The sequence below is a fragment of the Notothenia rossii genome (assembly GCF_949606895.1).
Source record: "Notothenia rossii genome assembly, chromosome: 9".
Lineage (NCBI taxonomy): Eukaryota > Metazoa > Chordata > Actinopteri > Perciformes > Nototheniidae > Notothenia > Notothenia rossii.
The window spans coordinates 71,313,391-71,337,693 of NC_136907.1; the positions used below are offsets into that span (position 1 = coordinate 71,313,391).

General features: G+C 40.0%; 1 protein-coding gene across 13 annotated transcripts in view; it reads left to right on the forward strand.

Annotated features, from left to right (window-relative positions):
• LOC307017660 (band 4.1-like protein 3) overlaps window positions 1-24,303 on the forward strand; it is a 59,965-nt gene that overhangs the window by 17,345 nt on the left and 18,317 nt on the right. For 11 of the 13 annotated variants that reach the window (XM_079647331.1, XM_079647326.1, XM_079647333.1 and 8 more), the window contains exons 2-10: window positions 1,638-1,804; window positions 7,188-7,331; window positions 17,002-17,106; window positions 17,293-17,335; window positions 17,440-17,515; window positions 19,260-19,478; window positions 20,321-20,408; window positions 22,417-22,569; window positions 23,690-23,787. In XM_079647331.1, coding sequence (XP_079503457.1) covers window positions 1,649-1,804; window positions 7,188-7,331; window positions 17,002-17,106; window positions 17,293-17,335; window positions 17,440-17,515; window positions 19,260-19,478; window positions 20,321-20,408; window positions 22,417-22,569; window positions 23,690-23,787 — 1,082 coding nt within the window. In that variant the 5' untranslated portion in view covers window positions 1,638-1,648. Of the gene's footprint in view, window positions 1-1,637; window positions 1,805-7,187; window positions 7,332-17,001; window positions 17,107-17,292; window positions 17,336-17,439; window positions 17,516-19,259; window positions 19,479-20,320; window positions 20,409-21,435; window positions 21,865-22,416; window positions 22,570-23,689; window positions 23,788-24,303 lie in introns of those variants that run through there. The other 2 variants (XM_079647334.1, XM_079647328.1) reach the window with 2 other exon arrangements.

Consider the following 24,303-nt stretch of genomic DNA (forward strand, 5'->3'; position numbering starts at 1 on the left):
TTCAGTAAAGTCAACTTTATTTCTCTCTGTGTATGTGGTTCGAACAGGGAGACCAAAATGCCGTTTTCTCACCGTCCCAAAGATTGAAATTATATAAATATACTGTATGTATATATTCATACTCAAAATGAAAAAGGCACAGCAATGAATATATAAAAATAGCAGTCTTGCCACACAAATGTTACTTGACACAATTGCTCTTGTTATTAATGAAACTGATCTATTAGTAACTACTGTCTATCGAATTGTAATGATTGTATATTTTACTTAACAGACTGTACGTGGTTTGTCATGCTTTGCTTTCTGTTATTTTGTTCATGTATGTCTGTAAGACGTTGCTTTTGTCGGGACCCCCTTGAAAACAAAATGGTGCATCTCAAGGGGTTTATCGGATAAACGTTATCCTAATAAATACATTTCTATAAGTCTAGTATGTTAGACTAAAACTGATGAATATATGAAAATGAATGAATGAATATATGGCAACAGAACAAACCTATACAAGTAGGGCAAATAACTTTGTTCAAATGTCTGAAGTTTCGGGGATCACCTCAGCCCACAGTTTGTGGATCCAGAGGCTGCTATCCCCGGCTGGAAGTCAGCGATCCTCCCAGCCCGGAGTAAACACGGCTCTATAAATAGAAGTCAGGCAGAAGCAGGCCAACAGCAGAATGACAGGCATCCATACTACTGACCGCAGGCTGCAGGGGCCCAGACACTGGTAGCCCCGCCCTGCTAACCCTGTATCCCAGAGTCTAAGCCTGTGGGTTTAGCACAGGGGCCCCCAGTGAGATCCGTCCTATCTGTCATATTCGCTTGGCAAAACCGGCCGATACACGTTTCCCCTCATTACCTAGTTTCAGGCCCTTGGTATGGCATCTGAAGCTGGTATGCTGCTATTCAAAGAGGGAGAAGGTCATGCTATGAAAGGCATGTACTCGAGCTGTTCAGATACTTTGGATGCTTGTTTGTAAATACTTTGCATAGAGACTGGAGGGGGGAGATTGTGCAATATAGAGGAGAACGCTATTCCTCATATTTTCAGGATTTGTTTAATTGATGTTTGATTTTCTGCAAGAGCTGAAGCAATTGCTTATTTCATATTTTACTCAATTGAACTTTGAAAAATGCTGAATATTGTCTGGTTGAGGCTTCTCTAATGATATCATTTGCTGATTTTCGATTATATTTTTACCATTATAAACGTATTATTATTTTGTGTTTTGGATCAAGCCAGACATAAGCATGGATTGGGGAAGATTTTGACATTTTACAGAAGATTCGTAGAGAGAAAATGATAATGAAAGTTGCAGCCCCTGGTGTGAGCGTTTGGCGTCTCTAGTTTATGTGAAATGACACGCAGTATATCGTGGATACTGTGGATGCCAGGGCATTAGCCATCTAGGCACTTTCCATTATCAGCTGCTGACACTCCTGAGATTATTGAGAACGGGAGTTGAGTGCGCAAACGCCACTTAAATTAATTTCATTTTTTACTCTGCTGTCAAACAATATCCTCATCTCTGCGTACGCATCGGAGAGGAGCTTCTCATTAAACTGGGCTGCAAAGCCGAGAGTACATCAATTCATAACAAGTCAGCTGACTCATCCCTTTTTCCCTCTTTCCCCCACTCCAGCGTGATTAACCATGACAACTGAATCAGGCGCAGACTCGGAGGCCAAGCAGCCGCAGGAGGACAAGGAGAAGGGGAAAGCCAAAGCAGCCGCCGAACCCGTCGAGCCTGAGAACCAATCAGAGCTCCCCGCCGCCGCCGGACACAGCACTCCCGCCCGGAAAGAGCAGGTCAGCCTTTAAAATATCTGAGCCTACAGAAGGTGGATAGAGCCAGTCAGTGGCCTCTGACACTAGGGCTGCACATGTTTTCGTTATGTGGTGCAATATTCAAATCACAGGAAGCACAATAACTGTTAAAGGCTGTATACTGTATGTGTTCAAATACCATTATGAATGAATTGTATTCTACAGAATTATCCCAGCCTACATATCCTTTTTTTTTTTTAAAGAAATACAGTACCAGTCAAAAGTTTGGACACACCTTCTTACTCAATGTTTTTTGTTTGAAAGAACGCATATGGAATTATCTAGTTAACAAAAAATGGTTAAAAAATCCACGTGTTCTTTTAGAGTTTTGAGGTCTTCATTATAGATCTACAATGTAGAACAAATTCTAATAAAAAACTTAGAATGAGAAGGTGTGTCCAAACTTTTGACTGGTAGTGTATATTCAAACTAGGGCTATCAAACGATTAACATTTTTAATCAGATTAATCACAGCTTAAAAATTAATTAATCATGATTAATCACCGTTCGAAGTATGTCCAAAATATGCCATTTCTTTATGTATATTGTTGTGGGAATGGAAAGATACATGAAAGAAGGCGGATATATCCATTTAATATACAGTATGTATGTATATGTTTATTATAACATTGTTCTGTGTGTCAAAATGAAAGACAGCCCACACACCTATCAATCATCAAACCGTGGGGTCTTATTTCATTACGTGTTGATTTCTATCAACACGTAATTGTATCGATGTATATAGATGTACTACAGCAAAAGTACTCTCCGTCGGGACTTCCTGCAAAAACACCACTCCGTTATCTTGATTCTGATTGGCCATAAGACATTATCAAAGATGTTCTATTGAGAAGACGATCACGACGTGACAAAAGTTTTCAAAACCGTTTCTAGTCTTCGGTATTTCCAGACAAGTGGCTACTGAAATCAATCTTACTAACTGCCGTCTGTGTAATTTACTCGGCGCGAGTTGGTGGACTTTATTTTGCTTACTTTAACATAATTTTTCATGGTGGGGCTAAGCCATTTCTTGGTATGGCTGTAGCCTACCCCATACCCTGGCGCTGCCACGGGTGGGATGTATGGGGCGGGCCATTCTGCACATGCGTTAAATATTTTGATGCAATTAATTCAAAAAATGAATTACCGCCGTTAACGCGATAATTTTGACAGCATTAATTCAAACATATTTGTTTGGCACAGATCCTCTTCAAAAATCAAACCATGATAGTTTCAATTTATTTTTAATTATAATAATAATAATGCAACATAAATGTAAATTCCTCTATTTTTTGTGTGTCGTACTGAATCACAATATCAGTAGAAATATCACAATTAGTTATCTGTTCTTAATCTTGCAGTACTTATTGACAGATGCAAATCCTTCACCTTTCAACAACACATATATTTTATCGTTCATTTCTTTCTTTTAAAGCACTTTTGTTTTGTTAATTCGGTCTTCCTTATGTACAGCTTCCTTCAGATTAGCTTGAGTCGGAGAAAACATACAGGCCATTCTTCCCACTCCTGAATGAATTGTGTCTTTGTGTGAAAAATGGAAATGAACAAAATAAATATGGACGACATGACCTCAGTGTTCACAATGACGTTTACTCAGCAGATGCATCTGTTGTCGAGTGAACTCGTCTTTCTCTCAGTACTCCGTGCTTTTGTTCAGTTAATGGGTTGAAAAACACATTCAAAGATCCTGGACAAAGTGGGGAGGGTTTTTCTTCTCAGTGTTCAGCTGATTGAACAGATTCACTTTCATGCTGCGGGAGGAATGAGTAAACTACTGGAGTCACTGAAGAAAAACCTCAGGGCTTTTAGTGGTTCATGGTTTGAGATGTAGGGCTATGAAATGAGCATTTAGTTTTTCTGAATGTTGAAGACCACTCATCATCATTGATTGATTGTATATCTGCAAACCAAATGTCTGCAAAGCTTAATTGTTCTGTGTGAGCCTGGTATGGTTAACTGTTTTAAAATAGTCTGAGAGAAAATATGTCCAAGTAATTACTGTTTTTTTTTTTTTTTTTGAAGCAATGCAGTTTTCCCAACTCACACATTGCACTCAAACAACTGCATTTTGTGATTATTTTAATTCTACTTAAAACATGATCCTCCTGCAGGCTGGTGGACTACTGTATATACCGGTATATATTAATATTATTTTATAGATAAGTAAAAAAAAACTTTGAAATGCAAAGGTCTCTGTTGCAAGGAGGCGTGTAGACTACAGCCTGTACATGTTAACTTTGAGACATCCCAAGCAGACACTGATGTAATCTGAACACAAAGTGCTTTGCCCGCACAACGTTCAGGGCTCACTATCTAATCTCTCTGCAGAATGAACCTCCAGAGCTTCAAAACTGCATGGGGACTGTCAGAATCATGCTTTTTACATTATTTACTACAGTGTTAAAAGCTGTGTATGCAAACATTGGCCTGCAATATTCTGGCAGTTACAAAAGTGGTACTGATTTAGTTCAAGGTGCAGTTTTTTTATCCCAAACAAATGTCTTCACATATTGAAGTTTGAATTACCTGCACTAGCTTGAAGCTTCTCAAACATTGTTCTGTCTGTGGCTGTAACCCAGAGAGTACGAAATAACTTTAATTTCCATATGTTTGTAAGAAATGTATCTGTTGTAGTAGGGATTAGCTCTGAGTTGTTCTATCTTATAATGTTTACAACGACGTGACATCTTAAGCATGTATAAACTAGATCAACATTGGATTCAATTCAAACTTGATTTCTTTCATTTACAAGCAGCCCAATATCAGGCATCAAAAAGTCAAAACTCACGCCAGCCAGATGTGGAAACAAGTTTTAAGACATTTTGCCTTATGATCTTTCACGTGTTTGAGCTCATGGCCCCTCAGACCCAGCAGTGTGGCTCTCACCACGAGGTGGAGAAACGATGGAATTGTTTGATGAAGAGGAGAAATGGAGCATGAGTTACTCGTGAATCATGATGGGCTGTGATGAGAGCATCGGACGCAGGGCGGGGTGATGGATAGATTCATTATCACTTATGCTGAGTCATGCAACACAAACATACATTAGGGCTGCACGATATTGAAAAAAACGGACGTTGCGATATTTATTTCCCCTGCCATATATATTGCGGTTCTTTAAACTATATTTAACCGGATGAAGGATTTTAGTCACGGGCGTCTGGGTCTTAACTGGTTGACTCATCATACCTTAAGTCATGATCTAACATGTCATGATAATGCATGTTGCTTCCCCTCAAATAAGGGGGTTCATCTGTGAAGAAGAGAAGAACCTTTTTGTATCCAAAATACTTCCAGATGGCAGATGTTGCTTTTCTCTTTGGAAGTAAATCTTCATTCTCGCCGGTATTGTCCTCCTGTGCCTCGCTCATTTTTTACCGGTGTTTTGATGGTCTGCAAACTAGCGGGGCGGGGCCTGCTGTGATCTGATCAAGAATGATTGTGATTGGTGGTTTGCTGTGCATGCAGAGCCTGCATGTCACTCACTCAAGTACCCCTGACATGAGAGCCGCGTAAGTTTTCCTTTTGTAGCAAGCAGCAAAATAATTGTAACATGACGTGTTTGAGTTAATTGACCTAATTAATATCGTAAGTCCTAAAAATAAAATAAAAAGTAAGAAAAAAAAAAAAAAGATTATTAAAAAAAATTAATAAAATTGCACGTCCCTGCGATGTGAATATCGCGCATGCGCATATCGCGGTTATCACGATGACACGATATATTGTTCAGCCCTAACATACATATATTAAAATGCTGGTAGTTATTAAAGCTTCACATGACTTGGGCTGTCTGATAAAGAAGATATATTACCTTGAGATTATAGAAATGTGCGCTGGGGTAACTTACTTATTAATGGTCCTGGTTGTATCGGGTCACAACTGCCTTAGGACTTTTTTAGATTCACAGGATTTTTTGCAGGACTGTGATTAAGTATAAGATTTTTCATTTTCATTGGATAAGGCCAAAAACAGACATTCCTGTCTAGTTATTTTATTTACAAATATCCTGTTTGATTTAGTTGAATGAAAATGTATTTTTACCAAGATACAAGTTGATGTTGTGATTTGAAATAACCCATATCTGTTATCAATATGACCCACTATGATGCATGACTATAGAATGGTATCTTAAGGGGGTCACATTTCTTGTCGATTCACATTTGTTATGTAGTGTTCACCAAAGTCATGACACCAGCATGGCACACAAGAAAGTACTGTTGCTTGTATTTGAAAGAGAGATAAAGGAAAGAAGGAGGGACATTTCTTCTGTATTTCGAACACAAGAGAGTCGGGGAACTAAAGCAATAACTCGGTCTCAATGCTTCACCTTCTACCTGCTGAGCTGCCAGGGCCCTCGGGTGTTTTCATTATGTGCATTTATACTTTTTACTTCTCACATGTATCCACATTAAACACCCTCACAGCGTCACACTGAGGATGACGGATGATGCTTGGCATTGCCCGAGATGTGTGAACAAGACTGAGAGAAATCACAGCAAGCTGGCACAACACTGTCTGTGTTTCCTGTGAGACACTAGCTCTAACTGAGATATTTCTCTAGTCCAATAGGGTGCACACATACAAAAGTAGTCAAACTGTCAACTGAGGGGATCATTTCTTATTAGTCACAAATCTTCTGCACATTTTTGAATACGTCCTTTGGTATTTAATGCAAATTCTAGCTACATTAAATCTAAAATGATACTGTCACTTTAGTTCTCAGTTTCTAAGGTCCTGTAATTTTTTTCTCAACGGGTCAAAAGGGAGAGTTGGTCTGCATGAGCTACCTCAGATTAGTTACAATGTGATGGATATAGCCTGGAAAACAAGATAAGAAATGTAAAATGTACAAATGAAAATGCCAGGGGATTGAATCCACTTTGTGTAGGAGGAAGAATGAAACACGTCTTGAAGCTGAAGGTCTCTTTTCTTGCATGAAGTCAGTCGGGAAGGGCTTTGTTTTTCAGCCAAGTGGAAAATTGGATTTTCTCAGTTTAAGACAAAATGGCAGCACACCTCCAGCTCCTCTCAGTGGGACCCGATTTAATTCACTCAGGGTCCCAGTCTCTATATTTAGGGTCTGGACATGTGACTGAACTGCTGGTTTTGTCACAGACAACTACACTAAGTAGTCAGAGGCAGTTGGGGGAAAAAGAAATGTTGAACAGGAGGTATTTATCATTTCTGCTCTGTGAACACTTTCAACCTAAAAGCATAATATTTTCAATCATGCAACAAAAATACAAGCTGAGAAAATGTCCAGTGCAATAATCATGTGAAAAAGTGTAATAATAACACATGTAAATGCATCACTCGACTAATAGCTGTTAATTGTTCCTCTCAGGAGACGCAGGAGGACGACCAGGTGTCCCATCAGTCGTCCACCAGCCGTCTGTCCAGGTCTCCTCTGAAAGGGGTGAAGAAGGTGAAAATCATGCAGTGCAAAGTCACCATGCTGGACGGCTCCGACTTCTCAGTCAACGTGGAGGTGAGAGGAAGCATAACACATACCGTAATTTTCGGACTATAAGGCGCACCTGAATATAAGCCGCAGCAGCTAAATTGAATGATGTGTACATATATAAGCCGCACTGGACTATAAGCCGCAGGTGTTTTAATGTTTCATTACCATATGTAAGGGTTCGTGCACAGAGGGGATTGTCGGGAAAGAGATGGCTGTTTGAGGAAGCTCCCATTTATTAACATTTCAACAAACAAGTTGCATATTTGCATAACGTATTCAAGTGTTAGCATTTAGTGCAATAGTAGCTACAGAACATGTGCTGTGTAAACTGTACTGTATCACATAGCGTTTCAGACACACACACTTTTCAACTTTCAAACTTAAACGGTGCGCTCCCAGCGCACGTACCGGCAGTGATCTACAGCAGTGGTTTTCAACCAGTGGTACGGGGACAAACTGTCTCGCTCTCGTAATGTCTGTCTGTCTTGCTCTCGTTCTGTCTCTCGTACCACTCTCGGTTCCACTTTTACTTTTGCGCGCTACCTGTCTCACTCTTTTCCGGCCTCCAGCTTTTCCTGCTGGAACCTGCCGCTTAAAGGTGGGGGGCGCGGACCGGCCATAGAGCCCATAGAGTTAAAGGTGGTGGACTGTAACCTGTAAAATCCATAGATTTAGGAGGTCCCCTAGTGGCCGTTAGCTGTAAAAATCCATAGATTAGCCGCACCGTTATATAAGCCGCAGCGTAGAAAAATGGGAAAAAAGGCGCGGCTTATAGTCCGAAAATTACGGTATTTGTTTTATTGAATGATATGTAGTACAAACCGTGTACAACTTCACACGCATACATTGATTCATTTAGGTTTACACACATTTTAACAAACTTCAAACACACTTTTATTTAAATACATAAGCTAAAGACTCCATACCTGCTGGGGAACTTACTTGATATGTACTTTGTTTATATTTATTCATTTATTTGGGTTATTTATTTCAGAGTTCACTTTTTAAGATTTAAGATGAATATTTTGCAAGAGTGTCGTAAATGCTTAATCTGTGTAAACTGATATACAAACGCATTTGACTTGAGATTAAAGCTGAAAATGTTCTTTATCGCCAACTACTTGGATAACCCATGAATCATTATTACATTATCTATGTAATGTCTTGTCTTTTATCTGGACCCTGAGTCTGTAATAAAGTTTCATCAATCAGTTAGAGTATTTTCAAGAATAAAAGGTTACATCTTATGAAATGTTTCTTTGGTCCTACATGACATTAAACTGAATATCTTAAAAATATATAATTTTGGGCTTTGGGAAACACTAATTGACATTTTTTCACCATTTTAGAAAATGTGATACACCAAACAACACTTTTTTAATGGAGACAGTACTGGACAGGTGAATCAACAGTTAAATGAATCATTTGTTGCAGCGATACTTGTGAGAAATGAAATGTTATGCAGCATACTTGGCCTTTCCAATTGCCTTGCAGGAATGCCGCAGCAATCCATCAGTCTGTAAATTAGACTTTGAATGAAATGTTAATGATTGTTTCATCAATTTTAATTTAAAAGACATTATTCTTTCATTACCTGGAATGTTGCTAGTTCGATCCAGTCCATTTAACCGCGACCATTAAGGTGAGCTTTGTGTAATGGGATAGAAGAAGGCTACAGATATAATGTGCAAAGGGCAAATTCACCTTTTTTTTCAGGATGAAACTCATTTTAAATTGGCCTCTTTATTCACTTTTCTAATTTCAGTGGCAGTTTGGCTTTTTTATTCAGAAATCTAAAGGCATACTTATTTACTTATTATGCTCCGTGACCACAAAGTTAAAACATAAGCACCTTTCTTTGCAAAAAGGGTGAAGGAGTCCATGGAAAAGTACATTTTCGATAAACACAAAAAAATATTAAAATGATGTTTTGACAGATGACCACAACTTTTGATTTCAGCATTAAATATGAAGGTGTCCCACAAAGACCCTGCCATAAGGAGCTAAACAGCTAACAGCGTTCTCCTTCTGCTGCTCGCGTTGCTTCTGTGTGTATCAGTCTTATGATACCAGGCCTGTTGAATTCAAATAGAATACAAATCTGCTATTTTGACCGGCCTTCTTAGAAGTAGGGATTTAATGGATTTCAATGCAAATTTGCTTTGTGCCTAATTGCTTTGTGGGATTTGTTTTCCCTCCAAAGCTTCTCTGTGTAGTCTTGAGAGAAAAAAAGTATTCCTATAACGTCTCTGAAATGTTTAGTTCTTACTTCAAAGCTCATCCGCAATCCAGAAATAAACCCTATGAGGAACAGGAATAATCAGTGGAAAAACATGTGTCTTTGTGTTGTAAATGTATAGCGCCCGACACCACCACCCCAGCTGTGTGGCTTTTATCCTTAAGTGGTACAAATTAAATATGGAAATGGGGTGAGTTGCAGAAAGAAGAATTGGAGTATGTTAACCACGATGTGTTAAAATCAGAGAGGAGGGTCAAGTGTTTGATGGATTTGTTATTTTCTGGCCAATGTAACAAACGACCAAGAAAGGTACGAATGTCACTAGGCAGCCAGTGTGCTATTTTAAAGGGTTCTTATTGTGCTTTTTGGGGTGCTCTATAGGCTTCTGTGCATGTAAATGGTCTGGAAGGCTGAAATCACAGAGTTTCTTTACTCCCACACACTCCCCCCCTCGCCTGGAATGCCTCCTTTGGACTTTTTGGTTTACTTCTGTAACAGTCACATGACTATGTAACACTCACACCTCTGTTGGCTAGCGCTCTAAGGAATTGTATATATCATAGCCAACTAACCAGAGCAGACTGGGCTCTGGTTTCAGACAGTCCGTTTCTCAATGTCGAGTATACCTGCTGCAGAGCCACTTTTTCAAGTATACTACGTCATCGAGTGGCGCCGAATGCAGGGCATTTAAACAGTCCTTCGGCGCCACTCGATGACGTAGTATACTTGAAATAGTGGCTCTGCAGCAGCTTTACTCGACATTGAGGAACGGCCAGAGAGTGAAAAGAGGTTCTGCAGCACAGGCAGTGAGAGACAAATAAAGAGCTTTCTGAATATTAAAGCATGTAATCATTCCACAGTAGAGGCATAGATAACAAATATGAACCTGAACATTAGCATAATAGGGCCCCTTTAATAATCCATCTCATAAGGATTTGGTGGTTTTCGCAGCACATTTGCGTTTCTTTTATGTTAAAAAGCTTAGTAAGGATAGTTTTTCCCCAAAAAACCAGCACTGTGAGCCTTGAGTGGAACAAACACTCTGATTATCTATAGTTTTTTTTACCGTCGAGGATTCCGAAATATCCCCGCACATGCACGTCAAGGAAAATGTATTTTTGTTGTAAATGAGTGCCACAGGTCCCCAACATAAAAGCTTCTTTCTGCCTTCAACAGTCATTCTTTCTCTACGAACATTATGAATTCAGGAATAAATCTGAATATTGACCTTATTTGACATTTCACTTTGACATATTTCCCTCGTTTGCAAAAGAAAGTTGAGACATTTCTCAAAGTATTAGAGTTTCAACTTGTACAGAAAGCAAGGAGTACCAGACCCTCCTCCTGAAATCTCTCCGGAGCAGATTCCTCCCCACCAGGGGTTTGGACGGGGGGGGGGGGGTGGATTAGTCCCAGACAGTTCAGACTGTGAAATGGGAGCATTTGTTGGAGGGAATCAGTGTCATTGACTCTGTGTGTTGGCATGACGATTGGTATCCCGCTGTGGCAGAGGAAGACTTCCTAAGGACAGGGTCTGGAACTAGGGGTCACTTTGGACTTATTGCACTTCAAATGGCCAAAAGGTGGGGAACTCGTGAATCTAAAAGATGTGAAATAACTACACATAAAGATTCAAGCAATAGGCATTTACAACAGCAATAATAGTTGTTGTGTATACTTGTTTATAACTCATTATTTGGTGTCACAAATAATTTTATATTATCGTTTGCACAATCATTTTCAATTCGATCCATACAGTGATCCATCTTTTTAGTTTTTTACAGTTTGATTTTACACAACCAAAGTACAAAAAAACAACAAGACAATGTGTGTTTTCTGAGTTTGAGAGGAAGAAAATATAGCAGGAAGTGTACAAAAGCATATTTAAGCTAAGCTGGGAAAGACTTTTTTTATTTTGAAGCCTCATGCAGAAAGGGATTTATTCCCATTACCAATTCATATATTTACTTACAATATGTGTGTTCATCTGAATGTAAAATAAAATAAAAACTATTCAAATCACTCGCTTAAAACCTGCTTTCACTTTAAAATGCACATTATATATTAATATATTTTTTATTTATTACGTTTTAAGAGATTGACTTGTAAAAATAAATAGAAAGATTAATGCAGCAAAAGCTTTTAGTCCCTGTCAAGCTCCAAAAACTCTTCATCTACAATTGAACAAATGAAATACCATTTATTGATTGTGGCTTTTTAATGGGATAACAGCAGAAAGCAACTTAATCTGTTTAGTAAAAAGTATTTTTTATTAAATATAATTAGTTAAACAACTTTTTCATTTATCTTTCATTTGAAAGTGAGATTCCTGAATTATCTAAATAAATAGTTTCAATTATTCTGGACAGAAAATCTACAATCTGCCTTTTTGAACACAACAACCTTCCTAATTATCATTGAATCTATTAGGGGCCCCTTTTCAAATCCACATCACACACCCCAAGGGGTTTATCCTTATAATAACTTTAACTAAAGTGACTAATCTCCCTCTCTTACAAATCACACTGAAGACATCCAAATATCGGCTTTACACTAAATAAGTGTGTCTAATAGCAATTGAATGAGACAATTGAATCCACGTCCCATCTGTTTGTCCTGTAATCTAAGCACATGTAAGCACAGATCTCACCCTCACCCCTAGATTCCACCGGGTCAGTCTGCTTCGCGTTACGGCCGCGTTACGTCTGCGCCGCGGCGTTCGCAAACATTGCGGCCCCTCTAGTCAATGGGTGCTATTCCACCAGACGCGCCGCGTTACGGCTCAGAAGCGTCCCAGAAGCCCCTCGGCGCTGGGCTCCGCTCAAAATAGAATGCAAGTCTATTTTCGACGCGAGGCTTTGCATAGCGCCGGGCTGGAAGTGGACCGGTCAGAGCATCCGGCCCATCCCCACAATAAACTAATTTTGCAATGCCAGCGTTCTTCTCCGGTTTACAGGCACTGTGTAAATTATATATATAGAATAATTTTGATGATGAATGCATTTTTTTACCACTAAAATACAGCAACACATCTTTGATTAATGTCGTTTATAACTGGAATATTACAATTATTATTAACTTTGTCTGTACAAAGTAGCCTGTCCAGGAAATATGCCCAAATCAACAAAAACTGCGAGCCGGCACGCAAGATGCTCGGCTTCTGAAATGCTTCTGAAACGCTCCTGAAACGAGGAGATGAGAGCATGAGGAAGGAGCAGAGAAACATATACCTATGTATTCATCCGTCCAGAAAACTCGAGATATCCAAAAATGTTTCTTGTAAAAAATAGAAACCTGTTAATAAACTTAAAGCTCCCATTCTCTTCATAAGTCCTTTTATTTGTTTTATGTAAACATCATAAATCATCAAAACAATTACAAAACTCATGTTCACTATTTGCATCAGCTTCTAATTGTATGTCTTTGTAAACGTCATATCTTTTAATTGTATTCAGATATAAACCTATGTGCAGTCATAACATCATAATTGTACATTTTTAATAATAATACATTACATTTAAGTCACTTTATGAAACATGTCACACACAAACTGATATGCAATCAGGTTAATTATAAAAAAAATATTTGCAGTGGGAAATGTTTCTTCTCTTTTATTACCATTTATTTATATTTTATAGATAAAACGTTAAATTTAACTATATTTAGTAAGACTAGTTGTGTGCACAATCGGTAGGTGCTGAATTAAAATAAATATATACAATGTTAATCTAAAGAGGACCTCAATTCCTTTGTGTGGGAAGATACGGCTGGTGGAATTACAATGAAAGAGAACTGAGAGTCCATTCTGCAGACCCTCCCTCCCCAGGATTGCAGTGTAATAGAGAAGCAATCCCAGGATAGAAGAAGTGAGTAAATGCAGTCCTGCTGAGGGAACATTGAGAAAGACTTTCATGCGAGTCACACGGCACTGTCTGAAAAGCCATTTCTTCAGATTTGTTCACACGGCCACGACTCGTGACAGAATCAGGAACCTTTTTATAAAGAGTGATAATAGGAAATCAAGCTGTGCCGGTGATGCAGAGAGCACGAGTCACGCCTGGATGATGCTGGTCCTGGAACAATACTCGCAATCACAGAAACCACGTCTTCACTGATGAAGGAACAATGAAAGAGGAAGCGAAAATGTGGCTAATTAGTTGATTGTGTACCAGAGACGTTGCCATAGCTTCTTATAAGGCAATGCAACAAAGACATTTGACATTTAAAATATCCGGTACCACTTTACAATAAGACTACCCTTATAAAAGATGAATAAAGGGTTTATAATTAGGTTGTAAACACTTTATTAATCATTAAGAACCATTTATAAACCAGTTCTAACATCAACACAGGCTCACTATTTGGCAAGATGACTAAGCCTTATATTGGCTACCTAGTTTACTTCGTCTTCTTCATCAGCCAACATCCTTAGTATCTGTTGTTCACTGAGTTGAATCTCCCCCCTTCCATCTTGATGTTTCTTGGCATCTCTTTATGACCATTTATTTACGAGTTACTAACATTTATAGTTGCCAAAAGGGAGCCTTATTGTAAAGTGTAAAACACATTAATGAGTAACTACCATTTCTAATAAGGCTTATCAGTACAGATACATGTGGGCTCACTATTTGGCAAGCAACCGGTCACAGTTGCCCTGTTTATCTCATGTCTTATAAAAGCTTATTAATGATTTATAAAGTGTTCACAACCTAATTAATAAATGAATTACAAACTATTTGTAAACCCTTTATAAGGGTAGTCTTATTGTAAAGAGGTACCAAATATCCTAACAGCTGAGAGAGCAGCTTACAGTGTTTGACACAGCGATACAATCGAGGTCAGAAGATCCTTGGGATAATTGCCAGAGAGTTCTTCTCCTCCCAATCCCATCTCAAACCGCTCCATAGTGTCAAGATTTGACATTTTTATCCACCTGACCTTGTATTTCCAGCTCAGCTCAAATTCCTGTGGGAAAAATGTCTGCAGTAATATTGTCCTACTCCTCCTACAGTTGAACCTCCTCCGCTTTAGAGGTTGCTCTGCCTCAGTGGAGGGAGACAGAACATCTCGCAGTGTTGTTGTTATAAATCCTTACATCTAGAGTACATGACAATGCATGCTACAGGTTGTCTTCTAATTAGATTTGCAACAATCAGTCATGTAATCAATTACTTCAGTAAAAGTAGAATAAGATTTGGGATTTTTCTTCAGATGCTGTGAAAGTATGGAGTGCATTTCTTTCAATATTGACTTTAAAATTGGTCTTACATTTTTATCATAATAAAAATAAACATTGTAAATCTCCAAATGCACTGCAACTACTCATGTGTTTCTAAAATTAATAATAATCTTGAAATTGATCAAGATTGATGTTAAATTTCATTCCAATTTCCTTCTGATTTCATAAAGTGCCGCAGGAAAAATATAATATAAGTCTGGTACTCTAACATCTCCTGTGTGTGTGTGTGTGTGTGTGTGTGTGTGTGTGTGTGTGTGTGTGTGTGTGTGTGTGTGTGTGTGTGTGTGTGTGTGTGTGTGTGTGTGTGTGTGTGTGTGTGTGTGTGTGTGTGTGTGTGTGTGTGTGTGTGTGTGTGTGTGTGTGTGTGTGTGTGTGTGTGTGTGTGTGTGTGTGTGTGTGTGTGTGTGTGTGTGTGTGTGTGTGTGTGTGTGTGTGTGTGTGTGTGTGTGTGTGTGTGTGTGTGTGTGTGTGTGTGTGTGTGTGTGTGTGTGTGTGTGTGTGTGTGTGTGTGTGTGTGTGTGTGTGTGTGTGTGTGTGTGTGTCAGGGCAGATAGCAGGAGTCTGACCAGATTCTGCTAATTCCCTCAGAAATGTTAGGCGGGATTAACTCTCTGCCACCAGCAGCTTTATGGCTCTGTTCAAAATCCCACACAGTCCAGAGTTTCTCATCAAAAACAGGAACGGTTATGCTTCGAGTGATGGAAGTGTGTTGGTGGATGGCAGGGTACATTTATTATTTACTGTATGCGTCAAAAAATACGTCCATTACATACATGGCAGGCAGATTTGTGTTTTTATATACAGTGATGGAAGCACATTTACTGAAAGGTCTCCTATTTTACTGTTTTTCATCAATATATCACAGCTCTCAGATATATACAAACATGTCTCTGAAGTGTTTGGCTCCAAACACCAAACAGATCATTGCAGCATCCCATAATGCCCTCTGTTTCAGCCCTGTTTAAAAAGTGTTGATTCTCTGTCTGTTACTTTGTGTCTGGTGACACATATTTATGTATAAGATACATAAAAAAGTGGATTTTGCATTATAGGTGACCTTTAAGAAATATACTTGACCAACATGTTTGAGTAAAAAAAAATATACATCTTCTAAAATATTAGATAAGACTGTCACAGACTACATATTAATCTGACAGATGCTCAGGTGTGTTTCTGCTCCTGCTGCTAGAATAATCTGTGGCAGAGGTTTTCAATGAATCCAGACGTGAGGGGCTTTGTCTCTGTGCAGGAGGAAGGCGTTTGTCTTGTGGCAAACACCATGACCATAAAATATCTCCTGAGAGTCTGACTTCCTCCAGTGGAGCAGACGGCCGAGCTGCAGCCCATGATATCCGGCACTCAGCTATCGATCGCATTCACATTGCTAATTGTTCACCTTGAGCTCAGGGAATTTGAGTGTGTATTTATACGACCGTGCTTTTTATAGAAGGAATGGATACAGAGTGGCCCAGTTTGTCAAACGAAGCTGCAATACCTCTGAGGCTCAGCTATCCAAGGGGAGGCTCTGTGATACTGCTGCATCATGACGCTGTTTTTATACAGGCTATTCTGTATTTCATGTTTGGCAGAAGCTGGCTTTGAGTTATTGATTGAGCTATTTGTTGATGCCATTGGAATCAACATCATGACACAAAACAGATTGTGTCATTTTACTTGGTTATGTTTTCTTGCTTTTTTATTTTAGGTTGTTTGTTTTCGATAATATTGAATATGGTGTAGTTTTATCAATATTTCCACCCATATGTTTCGTTTTTCTGATCTCGGATTTCATTTCATTTCAATCTTTATTTTGAACAGATTAAAAAAAAAAAAAAAAAAAATGTGAAAAACAGAATACAGTATTGTTAAAATACAGTATTTATCCACATTCATGATAATATTTATATATTAAAACAAAAAAAAGTCTTCATATTAATAATAATAATGATAAAAAATCATGTGTCCGAAAGGGAGCAGGAGGAAGCAAATGCTTATTAGATACAGATAATCTAGTTATAAGTTGTTAAGATTCAAAAGTCCTTAATGTTGACATGAAATCATCGTTAAAAAGAAAGCTCTGGAAAATACTCTTTTTCAAACAACATTGTGATTAAATGTTGCCTCATCCTTTTTAAATGATGCTCTTTGAATGTGTAACTATTAGAAATACTTCCAAGCGTTCCCTGTTTTAAATGTTTCTTTTGTCTTTCTCACAGAAACGAGCCAAGGGTCACGTGCTCTTTGATAAAGTATGCGACCACCTCAATCTGATGGAGAGGGACTACTTCGGCGTCACATACAGAGATGTAGAGAATCAGAAGGTAAAAGAAAAGTCAAAAAGCTAAGAATCCGTTTGTAAGAAGGAGAATAAAAGCAGAATTACTGAGGCTGTAAAGTCTGTCTATAAAATCTAATTTAGCAAGTCATTTAAAAGAAACGGAAAATGGTTATTAGTAATTTGCTTTCAATTTTGGGATGATTCATGCGTCTGTGCTTGTGTGTTGCAGAACTGGATAGACCCTAACAAGGAGCTGAAGAAGCAGATCAGGAGTGAGTAATCTAATAAAGTCACTCAAGTATTTTGTCCTGAATGGCTAAATGAGGAGTATGCAATTATAAAATGCTGATAATTGAATGTTCTCTCTGCCTCTCAGCCGGCCCCTGGAACTTTGCTTTCAACGTCAAGTTTTACCCTCCAGACCCCGCACAGCTCACTGAGGACATCACAAGGTCAGTGAGCGACTTGTTTAGGAGAATACGTGATGGCTGCTGGGCATTTGATTCCTAATGGTGGTTTTTGGACCTTTCGTTTTCCTATGGTGTATTATATAGGTTTGTGTGCATGTCAATTGTCTTCAGAGGCTAAAATCCCACTGTTCCCTCCAGGGGGAGTTTCTTTCCCACACACTTCCCCCCCCTGACTGAAATGCCTCCATTGGACTGCTTCGTTTACTTCTGTAACAAAGTGTTGTCACTATGTTAAACTCACGCTTCTATTGGCTAGCTCTCCAACACATGATGATAAAGGTGGGGTAGGTAAGTTTGAGAAACCGGCTCGAGATACACTTTTTGTTATATTCCATGGAATGCTCTTAACATCCCGATAGCAATAGGCGCGTTCACACCAAGTACTTTTCCCACAAAGGTTCCTGAGAACTCTTTAGTTCTCATGAACTACAGTAAGTACAGATCGCGTTCACACCGGAAATTAGTTCCTGGGGGTGGATTAGGCAAATGAATCCGCTGACGTCACTTCTTCTTCTTCTGCTTTGGGTTTACTGGCAGGCCGCAAACAACTTCACGCCGTATACTGCCGCCCAAAATCCCCGGCCGGAAGTCCCCGGAGTTGGGGACTGGCTTCAGTAGAAGCTGCTGGGACTCCCAGCAGCTTCTACTGAAGCCTTCTGAGTAAACGGCCAGAACGCCGACACCTCCTCATCTCCACCGCTCCCATGTTTTATTTTGTGTTGTCATAAGTTAGTCTCTCTGCGTTTCTGCGCTGGGCTAATGCTAATGCTAATAATGCAATGAGAGGATAATAAAATGGCGGCTTCACAAAAGTTTTGGGGAGTTTGACTGGGGCGTGGTTTGCATTCCGCCCAGCCAATCAGACACAGGAACCTTTTTCTCCCACGAAAGTCCCTGCTCTCTATCAGGGACTGAAAAGGGGGTAAAAAAGGTTCTCTAGAACTAATTTAGTTCCTGGGACTTTTTGGTGTGAACGCAACTAAATCGTAGTTCTTAGGGACCTTTGTGGGAAAAGTACTTGGTGTGAACGCGCCTATTGAATATCTGAAGTGCTTTGACAAAAAATCCATTAAAAAAAATTCATCTGTGGAAGCCGTGGCGCTGTAAAAAGCACGACCAATCATCTGAGCCGGTCCAGCTAAAGTAACTGGATGGCCTACCTGCCTGTCAGCCTTCCATCTGTGCACAAACTTATCTCGTGCCCTCATTGGTCATGTGCGTGTTCGTGTGTGTTGGAGGAGGGGCTCTGTAAGGAAGTGGCAGATTCTTTCCGGCTGTGTATTTTCAAATTTTAGCGCACTCGAGCTGGTTTCTCCAAAATTACCTACCCCACCTTTAAGGGGCGGGACATCTCTAAGTGGTTGACCAATCACAACCGAGCGGTCCAGCTAACCAATATGAGCAGACTGGGCTCTGGTTTCAGACAGAGGGTGAAAAGAGGTGCTGCAACAGGCAGTATGAGAAAAATAAAGAGCTTTTTGAACATGAAAGGATGGAAGCATCTCACAAAATGCAAATATAAACCTGAAAGAGAGCATAATAGGTCCACTTTAAATAGTTTCCCTGGTTAAAGATGTGTATTAGTGCACTTTGAATCTAATAATTAGAGTCAAAGTGATGGCTCAGTATTTAGTCGAGTAAGGTAAAATAACAGATTATTCCAGCAAGTAGTATTAACAAGGCTAAACAATAACCATTTAGTTTTCTGCCTTGCTTCCTCTCTCAGGTACTACCTGTGTCTGCAGCTGAGGGATGATGTGGTGTCGGGCCGGCTGCCCTGCTCCTTCGCCACCCACACGGTGCTCGGGTCCTACACAGTGCAGTCTGAGCTGGGAGACTACGACCCCGAGGAGTTAGGCAGCGACTACATCAGTGAGCTGCGCTTCGCACCAAACCAAACCAAAGAGCTGGAGGAGAAGGTCATGGAGCTCCACAAGACCTACAAGTGAGTCTTGGCAACCTTTTACTAAACAGTTGTTGTGTTGATTTCTAACATGTTTTGATGTAGGGATGGATCAATGTGTAAATCAATGAAATACTCTTGACTAAATAACCAAGATCACATTTTAAAACTCTAAAAGTGGAGGTTTTCTGCTTGATCTGAGCTTTGCTGCTTTGATGAAGTTGGTAGTGGCATGATAATTACATGTAGGCAAACAAACCGGAAACATTGTTATAATTAGATTTTAATGATAATCCTACATCTCTTTTTAAAGATTTGTACACCATTCAAACTCCATTAACAATGATTGAACAATTTGAGAACAAATAAGCCATTGTTGCACACGTGTGAATCTTTTTCATACGTAAAATAAAGGCATTTTCAGCCCGATTCTCACCGTCTACCTGTGGGAACTTTTACAGCCTGGAATAATAATCTGTCCTGAAAGACTGCGTGTCTCCAGACGCTGGATTTGTATTTTCCTTTTGATGTTTATAGCTGGCTGTATTTTGTCTGAGCCTTTCATTGTCCCTGTATTACGATGATTTGTGGGTAATTTGATGCCGTCCTGTGTAGCCCACTGGATACAGGAAGGCAATGACAGTGCAAAGATTAATGTCTCTCCAAAGACGCCTCTATGCTAAAACAGAGTACTCTGTTTTTTGCTTTGGTTAAAAGCATCCATAAAAAACCCCACAATTTTCCAAAAGCTTTTATACAATTAAACTCTGATTTATCCTTGTTTTTATATCTCTACCTCTTAAGAGTTGCATATTCACATTGGTCTGAAAGCTTTTTATTTGCTATAAATAATCGTATTTACCCTGATCTGTTTACTCTATCAGGGCGATGACACCTGCCGAAGCTGAGATACACTTCCTGGAGAATGCCAAGAAGCTGTCCATGTACGGCGTGGATCTTCACCACGCTAAGGTAACGAGTCACTACAAGCTTCTTACTCCTCATATAGAAATAATCTACCCCTAAATGTCTTGTCTTTCACTTAAAAACGAAATATCTAGTGATTAGGAAATAAGGTTTATAGACGGCATCCCACTCGTTGAAAAATAATAGTTTTTTTAACTAAGTGTGTTGAATTCAAACAAATACAAATTTCAGAATTCTGACTTTTCTCACTATTGTGACTTTTCAGAACTAAAAAATAAAAGTCAGGCGTGTCCAGCGTTTCCGCCAGGGGGGCGTCTTGCCTTCATTTCCAAAAATATTAATAATTCGAGAGAAGATCGAGAGTTTTTATCGCTTGAAATTACGAAAAGGAAAAAGGACATCCCTCTGTTGGAGGGGCAAAGGAGTCTGGTGGGATTCCTTTCGGAGTATTGAAGATCGTTTGCCCGACATCGAAGACGGAACGTGCGCCATTTGGACGCGCTGAGCGGGGGGGGTTTTAGTGGAGCACGCGGCGAAACAGAGGCTCCGTGGTAAACTGTGGTAACATGAAGAGCCGTTTGGGAGCCGAAACAGCCGGCGCTTTAAGAGAGCCGAGCCAAATGATCCGGCTCACTAATGTAAAAAGACAGTATCTATAAGGGACGGCTCAAGTCAAAATCCCCCCCCCCGCTCTCAGGGTGGACGCCCTCTCAGCCCTGCTCTGGCGGAAACACTGCGCGCGTCCCTAATCCTCCTCCGTATGTGATGGTTTGTGTTCCAAAGGTTCATTTCAAAAGTGTGCATTTGATTTGATCAACTTAAATGTTTGTAGTATTTGTAACACAAAATGAAACTAATGCATTCCACTCACGCAGTAAACCGTGACGCTTGCCTCCACAACACCGCTGCTTCACAAACATGCCGGCTGCCACAGTAATGCCTCAGTTTAACATGCCACTGCAGTGTGTCGCTGATTGACTGACATTATGTCACTGCTGCCTCTGTGGATTCAGGGGGTAAAGAAGGAGGGGGGGGGGGGGGGGGGGGTCAGCAGCTCGACTTGAATGATTTTCCGTCTGGCCGTTTGTAACCCACCGGCCAGATGGGATCAAACGAGTCAGAACACGGGCAATCAAAAGAGAAAGCTGGATTTCAACTACAGGACCGCCGTCATCATAAAAGAAAATGACAGTCATCATCAGTCTAGATATGAATCGGTTATCAAAATCACTTTGAAAGTCAAAATGGGGGTGGATGTGAGCGATGGGAGGGATGTTGCTTCCACAGATCAGAAAAATGGAGATGACAGAGAGGAGGAGGCGCCCTCGATCAAACTGAGTAGACATCAATGCTCGGTGTTTGATGTGTGAGTCAGTTTTGATACACAAGAAAAATATGTACATGTCAGACCAGCATCCCTCTTTGTGTTCTCTCCTCTCTCTCATTAAATGCAAAGTTGGTAGGGAGTCTCAATGAGAGCTTGGCTCCAGCTGAGGGAGAGGTAAGAGGCTGCATCTCATGTGCTTACCTGCGTGTGTGTGTGTGTGTGTGTGTGGTTTCTACTCGTGCATGGTTACATACCAAGATGTTATTTAAACATCCCATTAAGACTGATTGTTCCTGCTTTGGACTTCCCTCTGGAAGCGTCACCATTGGTTTCACCTGCTCATCTCATGCTTTGTGCAGTGAAGAGCATCGTTTTGTGCTTCCTCCACCATTTCATAAGTCTGCACTGCTGCTTTCAGCCACACAGTGCGTCACCGCAGCCTGCATAGAGGAGATTAGAGTACCATGTGCCTGATTCCACTCGCCACCTGCCTGCTTTACCCTGTTATTATCACTGTTAAATTCGACTTTACCCTGCTGTGCACTGGCGCCTGGATCTCCTGTGTTTCCTGTAGAGTTTAGTCAAGTTTACGTTGCGCTGAACACACAAAGAAAAAGTTATATTTTGGACAGTGGCTTCTTCAGGGATGCTGTGTCTTCAAAATTACACATTTTGAGTGAAGTTCCTTAAATTAATGTTCTTTGTTGTGTTGTCTCTTGTTCCCAGGACTCAGAAGGCGTGGAGATCATGTTGGGAGTCTGTTCTAGTGGCCTGCTCATCTACAGGGACAGGTTGCGGATCAACAGGTTCGCCTGGCCCAAAATCCTCAAGATCTCCTACAAGAGGAACAACTTCTACATCAAAATTCGTCCTGGCGAGGTAAGAACCTAAAAGCGTCAAAAATAACTGTTCCTCCATGTATTATATGGAGTTCAAGACATGCAGAATAAACAAAGCAAGTTCCTGTCCTATTCCTGTATAGAATGTCCTGACCATTAAGTGATATTTCATCAAGTTAATAATGTGATGTCAACTTAAAGGTCCCATGTCATGGCCATTTCCACTGATCATAATTCCATTGTTGAGGTCTACTAGAATAGATTTATATTGTGCAATTTTCCAAAATCACTTCGGTTTCTCATACAGCATCTCTGTAAACTACGTGTATTCACTGAATTTCACTCTCTTCCTTTAACGGCTCGTTGTAGCTCCAATAGCTCCAGCCCCCACCCTCCCTGTGAGCCCAGTGTGCTCTGATTGGTCGGAACGTTGTGAATCGCGCTGAGCTCCCTTGTTTCCTTGTTTAGCGATACACAGCGAAACACAGCCAAACTCACCCTGAGCACACACAAAGTCACAGCCGAAGTAAAAACAATAAGTGTGGCTTGATATTGAGTAAGAAAAAGGTTGATAAACGCTGTGAGAATGGGTCTGCAGAGAAAATTTCGCTGCGATCCCAACTGTCTGTTATCAGCCTGCAGCCAGGGAGGAGAGATCAGCAGAGCTGCATGCAATGAGTGTGTGTGTGAGGAAGTCCGTGGATTGGTCAATTTGGACCAATCAGCGGGGGCTTAACGTAACGGCTCCACAGATTGGTCCATTTCGTTCCGGGTACGGTTGACATCATGCGTACCCGGAAGAATCAATGGACAGTGACGTATCTCCAACGAGGCGTTTTGGGGAGGTATTTTCTGTGTTAGAGTTTTACTCGCTACAGGGTGTACTTTGAGGGTTTGTGACTCTGCAGACCGTTTACATGCATAAAAACCTTCACAACACACAAGGGGACGGGTAATAACCGGAAAAGCATGACATGGGACCTTTAAATCAACTTTATTGGCACTGTACAGCTGTTATAATTCAGTAAAGCTTTAAAATTGGATAGGAATATGGATTCATACATTTAGAAAATATGACTTAGAAACAATATAATTTATATTAATAAAATATACAAAAATATTGTGTAGTGAATGTGACAGGTGTTTTGTCTCTTTTGCAGTTTGAGCAGTTTGAAAGCACAATTGGTTTCAAGCTCCCAAATCATCGCGCTGCAAAGCGGCTGTGGAAGGTCTGTGTGGAGCACCACACCTTCTTCAGGTAAGAAAGACAGAGGGTCTTTGGCTGGGGTAGAACATAACTTTGAAACTGCTGTAGGCATCTTATTATTTTGAAAATAACATCACATTTTGTATAAATGCCATTATATTGACTTGTTCTGGTGTCAGGTGTATGTTCACTACCGATAAGTGATTACAAAACATCTCCCTTGGCACAAAAGAGACGGTGTCGTGTCCATAACTGGACTCGCTAACAGAAATGACTTTGCAATATGTTCTTGTTTATTGGTAACTGCCATCCTAGTTCTGTAAATATATGTTTACTGATAATCCCAATAGGTGATTGATTTGTAGTGTAATAGAAACAGTGTTTGGGAACATTTAATCTATTTTTGTGCTTCTTTAAGCAAAAAAACAGCTCCCTTTAGGTTCTTTTTAAAAAGCGAGCCATGTCTGAGGGCCCTCTTGAGAATATTCAAATGAGTATGAGATGTTATGTTTTACATTGCGCTTCTTAAATCTGTGTTATTTCAGTTTCGATTAATGTGAATGTTTG